The 6,075-nt window shown below is 37.0% G+C and overlaps 1 protein-coding gene across 1 annotated transcript; it reads left to right on the forward strand.

Moving 5' to 3' along the window:
- Window positions 1-812: 812 nt before the first annotated feature.
- LOC142740333 (olfactory receptor 1E16-like) lies at window positions 813-1,787 on the forward strand. The gene has a single exon (XM_075849881.1). It carries the CDS (start codon window positions 819-821, stop codon window positions 1,785-1,787), a length of 969 nt encoding a protein of 322 aa, XP_075705996.1. The 5' UTR covers window positions 813-818.
- The last annotated feature ends 4,288 nt before the right edge of the window (window positions 1,788-6,075 follow it).

Below are 6,075 nucleotides of genomic sequence, written 5' to 3' on the forward strand. Positions count from 1 at the left end.
CGCGCATCACTCAAAGGTATGCCGATCGAACACTTTTTTGGCATACAGTATGTCCAGCCCATTATACCCTATGGAAACATTTGGCATCTATGGTGTGTGCGTTTCTCCTGCACCGAATGTATACTCTGATTGCAGCGTGACCATAACCCTTTCTGGGCATGTAATGATAATATGAAGTTCTCATGTATGATTATACTGTGTTATATGTAAATGGTTTTATTTTATGATTTGATGTAATGATTTAAAAGAAGATTTATAATTCTAGATTTTCAATTTCCCACAAAATATGGAATTACAAATGTTATATTCACACGTATAAAAAAGAAACCAGCGCAAAAAAATACAAAAAATAAAAAAAGGTAAAAAAGGGCAAATGCAAACTATAATAAAACAATTTACAACATTTTGCTGTCATTTATATAAAAATTTTATTTTCCGCCGCTCGCTTTTCCTCTATTGTAAGTTTACTTTCTTTTTTAATCTTATACAAAGACTAAGAAACTAAATGAGGTCTTCTCTATAAAATGTACTTTTACAATGCCTGAACCTAGAACCTATTTTAACCTACTGCAAATTTAAATTTGAAGTATAAATTTTCAAAATCAAATTTGACGCCTAAATTTATTTGCATCCGTTCAATCAAATTCAAAATCTCATCTTCCGGCCGACATTTTAAGCCCAGTTTTTGAAGCATGACCCATCTGTTCCCTCCTATATTTCAGACAGAATATGTATTTTGTGACCATATAATAATAATATGAGAATTCTGTTGCATATTTTCTTCTAGGTCTTTTTTAACAAGATTCTTGGGGCAGAAAATGACAAATCAAACTGTAATTTCCGAACTTATATTGGTTGGATTTCCGGGAATTCCTGAAGAGTTGCACAACCTTGTGTCTGCTGTGATGTTTTTGGTGTACGTGTTCTCGTTGACCGCCAATGGTTGCGTTATTTGCTTGGTCATGCTAAATGCTTACCTTTATCAGCCTATGTATCTGATAATAGCCAACCTTGCCACCTCTGATCTTTTATTTGATACGGTTACATTACCGAAACTCATTGCCAGATACTGGTTTGGATCTTCATCTATTAACTTTAAAGTGTGCGTCTTCCAAATGTTTTGTGTCCATTACCTTGGAAGTCTTGATTCCTACCTGCTGATGCTGATGGCGGTGGATCGCTATGTTGCTATCTCCCAGCCCCTGAGATACACCTTGATTATTACCAACAAGAAAATTGTCGGAATTTGCGCCATTCTCTGGATTTTTGTAGCAACATCTACCAATGCAACTATTTCTATTCAGGCTTCAGAAATAGTTTTATGTGGCCCATCCGGCAACAAGATAAACACCTTATTTTGTACCCATGCGGCAATCTCAGCATTAGCATGTACAGATACCACCTACATGAGGAAAGTTGCCTTTGTGAGTGCTATGGTGGTGCTCCTAGTTTCTTTAGGAGTGATTTTGCTGTCCTACATCTTGATCATAGTGGAAATCTCCACATCATCTCGCTCTGAAAATTGGCAGAAAGCCATCTACACCTGCACAACCCATCTGCTGGTGGTAGCTTTGTATTATGTTCCTCGAGTCTTTGTCTACATAGTCTATAACATTCCTGTAATAATAATTAAGCCAGATATCACTGCTCTCCTTCTGTTCCTTTATTCTGTTATCCCACATATGGCTAATCCCATAATTTATTTCCTCAGAACAAAGGAAATTAGGCAAACATTAGTCAAATTTAAGAGAATGAAGCACAGGGTTGGCCATGGGTTGAGTTGCTAATTTGAGACTTATGAAAAAGCCATGTAGACCTTGTAAAAATGAAGGTAGACCCTGTAAAGTCCATGTAGACCTTGTAAAATATATGTAAACCTTGTAAAGTCCGTGTAGACCTTGTAAAGTCCGTGTAGACCTTGTAAAGTCCGTGTAGACCTTGTCAAGCCCGTGTAGACCTTGTCAAGCCCGTGTAGACCTTGTCAAGCCCGTGTAGACCTTGTCAAGTCCGTGTAGACCTTGTCAAGTCCGTGTAGACCTTGTCAAGTCCGTGTAGACCTTGTCAAGTCCGTGTAGACCTTGTAAAGTCGGTGTAGACCTTGTCAAGTCCGTGTAGACCTTGTCAAGTCCGTGTGGACCTTGTCAAGTCCATGTAGACCTTGTCAAATCCACAGAGACCATGTAAAGTCCATGTAGACCCCTAGAGAAGGTGCTGGACTCTTACTGCTTGAATTATAAGGTTATGGAGGTGAAGTTAGACAAGATAGACCTAGGCCTAGAAGAACCAATTCTATGGAAGAACCAGATAATTCATGTTTATTTGATGAGTTATTAAAAGGATATGTACAATATTTTAACCATTTTTAAATGCTTCAATACACAAAAATAAAAAATTAAGCAATCCTGCTTTATTAATTAAAAATCTGCTGTTTTGTGTATACAGCTTCTATGCAGACCCACATGTCTCCATGGCTACATACTACAAAAAAAACCTGCGTAGTCTGATTCTGAAGTCATATGTTAGTCTCTTCCACATGTTCCATCTAGAACTATCTAGGTCACAGAGGCTTCCACCTTATGAGCTTGGTAATGCCTTTATAGCTTTAGTACTAGTTGGGTCCTACTCCCTTTATCATCATATCCAAGTTTCCTAGAAGAAAGAATGTTTCCTTGCCTTACAATTCACTTTTAACCAAAGGGTTTGTCTCTCAACAATACCTTCTCCATTTATCCTATTAGGGCATATGGGTGTCATAGAGGGGACTCAACTGCTCGGGACCTTAGTCTATGAGTCAAAAAGAGTGGCAGTCGCTCTGGCTTACCCATCCATGTATTATAGTCATTTGAATGGATGGTGTGTAATACAAAATTTCACATACATTTCTAAATTCATGGGCAGATACTGATGCTTTTTTGGGGGATAACAGCTGAACAATGGGCCAAATTGAGTATATAAAGGGGTTATCTTCTTGAGACAACCTCTTTGTTTCACTTTTTGGACACATTCTGCTAAAGAACTTCTATAGGTTGACTTTAGAAATAATTTATTATAGTGAAACAGCCAGTTACAAATTAAAGCAATTAATATATGTAAAAACTATATATAATGAAATTGAACCCCTTCCCGCCCTGCTCCATAATAGTACATCGTGGCTCGCAGTTAGTAAACACAAGCCGTTGTACTATCATGGCACTGGGACGATGCAAACTCGGGAGATAAACTGTCACCATCACTTGCGGGTGTTGGCTGTAATATACAATCGACATCCCGCTCTAACGGCCGAGATCAGAGATAACTGTGCTCTCGGCCGTTAACCCCTAAGATGCTGCGGCCAATGCTGAACGCGGCATGTCAATTGTACACTGACAAATATAGTACGATACATTGAAGTACAGAAGTTTTGATGAGTATTATGTTAATGACCAGAATGTCAGCTGTTCTAGTCCCTTAGTGGGACTAAAAAAAAGGAAGGAAAAAATAAGTATAAAAAAGATTTTGAAATTATATCATAAGTATAAAAAAGTCATATTTTTTTCCCTGTAAACAAAATGTGAAAATAATAAAAATATACATATTTGGTATCGCTGCGTTCATAACGACCCGTACAATAAAATCAACACAATAAATAACCCACACAGTGAACCCTGTAAAAAAATAAAACAACTAAAAAACAATGCCAAAATTACGGTTGTTTTTTTTTAGCATCCTTCCTCCCATAAGACTGAATGAAACGTGATCAAAAAAATGTTTGCCACATGGTACCAATGAAAACAACTCGTCCCACAAAAAAAAAATGAAGCTCTTATAAAGCTCTTTTGACAGAAAAATAAAAATATTAGGCGTCTTTGAATGCAGTGACACAGAAAAATTATTTTCTAAAAAACTCTCATTTGGAAAAAGTAAAAAAACAGAAAAACTATAAACATTTGGTGTTACCAAAATCGCAGGGACTCACAGAATAAATGTATCATGTCATTTATAGTGCATGGCGAACTCTGTAAAACAAAAGCCAAAATCTTTGGTGGAATTTCTTTTTTTTCTTATCTACCCTCAAAAATAAAAGTTAATAAAAGTTATACAATATGTTATGTACATCCCAAAATGGTGCGACTTAAATACACCTTGTCCCCAAACAAAAATCAGCCCTTATGTGGCTACTTTGACATAAAAATAAAAAAGTTGTAGCTTTTGGAATGCAAAGATTAATAAATGAAAGAAAAAAAAATAACAATTGCTGCGTCCTTTGGTCTAAAATAGGCTGCATTATTACATTATTAAGGGGTTCATGATTTTTTTTATTTTTACTATTATTATGAGAGAGTAATATCAAGATGAAAATGCAAGGTTTTGGTAGATTAATCCTTCCCCATCAATCATTGCTTTCTTCTAGATATTCAGTTGACATTTGAATTACATTTACAATTAAGGAATCGTTTTTTCTATTGTCATTGTGTTACTAATACAATATCTAAATAGAGAATCACAAAAGTAATAATATCTTATGGCAGATCTTTAGAAAAATCCAAAAGAAATTACAAAGAGGAGCGTTCAACTGAATATTTCTATTGGTCTTTTTAATTTTCTTTATGTAATGCAAATATACATATGTTGGAAATATTATACAATGTATTTGTTTTCACTTCAATGGTTAATAAAATGGATGCCTTTGTAATAAATGTTAAGCAATTATAATTTATTCAGATAATATTGACTCCCTGAAAGATCTATAGGAGCCAGTAAAATGCTGATAAAATAAATTGTCTGACATGCTTATAGAAAGACTAATTTGCTATTGTGCTTAATGTTTTTTCAAGTATTAAAGATCTTGAATCACTTGATGGTTAGAATTCTGTTAGTTCAGAGGTAGAAATCAATGACAGGATTTAGTGCTGGTCTGTAGGGAGAAAAAAGAAAATTGCACGGCGCCACATAGTGCAGGTAAAACAGAGAGAATGGTACAAAGGTAGCAACAGTAAAGTGCTCACCTGTAGGAGTTGGGTTAATTCAGACACAACACTGATGTAAGCAAGGATGAAAGGTTTAAAGCGTATGCTACTGCCGCGGTCTGTTCCGGTAACACAATATGTTACAGCAATAGGTAGAAGAATTATTTGGGGAAGGAAAGAAAGGACCAAAAAGTAGCACTGCTATACATAAGTTTAAAAAAATTACCATAAATAAAAGGGTATTTATTTGTATGAGGCTACACGTTGCGACATTGTACCCATGTCTTCATCAGGCAATACACAGATTAACCTGCAGAATCACTTACATACAGTTGTTTTTTTTGGGGATAAAACGCTAAATCTAGTATAAAGAGCTTTTGCGTGTTATAATCTAGTTACACGGTAAAAAATGTTTTTATGTATTGTTACTAATAGAACAGACGTGATTATTAACTTACAAATCAGCCCGTACAGGTACGGCAACGGGATCCGTAGTTGACGGCACCAGGTGACAGGTGGCACTTGGGGAGTGTCCCTGGAGTCAAGGCAAACCAACAGGTTACGGAGGCCGAGGAGGACCAAAAGCAAAAATGCAAAGACCACAGACCGGTGAGTACACGAATTTGAGAAAAAACAAAAACCCTAATTAGGAATATTACGTTGTTTCTAAATATGTCTAAGGATAACTTTGAGAATTAGTTTCAATAGTTAGTATAGTTCTATATTTATGTTCATGGCTGAGTGTTAGTGAAGCGGTTCCTAAATTACGGGGATCGCACAGTAAGGCTGGGTTCACACGACCACATTAACGTCCGTAATGGACGGACGTATTTCGGCCGGAAGTCCCGGACCGAACTCAGTGCAGGGAGCCGGGCTCCTAGCATCATAGTTATGTACGATGCTAGGATCCCCTGCCTTGCTGCAGGACAACTGTCCCGTACTGTAATCATGTTTTCAGTACGGGACAGTAGTTCCACGGAGAGGCAGGGACTCCTAGCGTCGTACATAACTATGATGCTAGGAGCCCGTCTCCCTGCACTGAGTTCGGTCCGGGACTTCCAGCCGAAATACGTCCGTCCATTACGGACGTTAATGTGGTCGTGTGAACCCAGCCTTAGTTAGCGAGATA

Source organism: Rhinoderma darwinii, chromosome 2 (assembly GCF_050947455.1).
Source record: "Rhinoderma darwinii isolate aRhiDar2 chromosome 2, aRhiDar2.hap1, whole genome shotgun sequence".
NCBI lineage: Eukaryota > Metazoa > Chordata > Amphibia > Anura > Rhinodermatidae > Rhinoderma > Rhinoderma darwinii.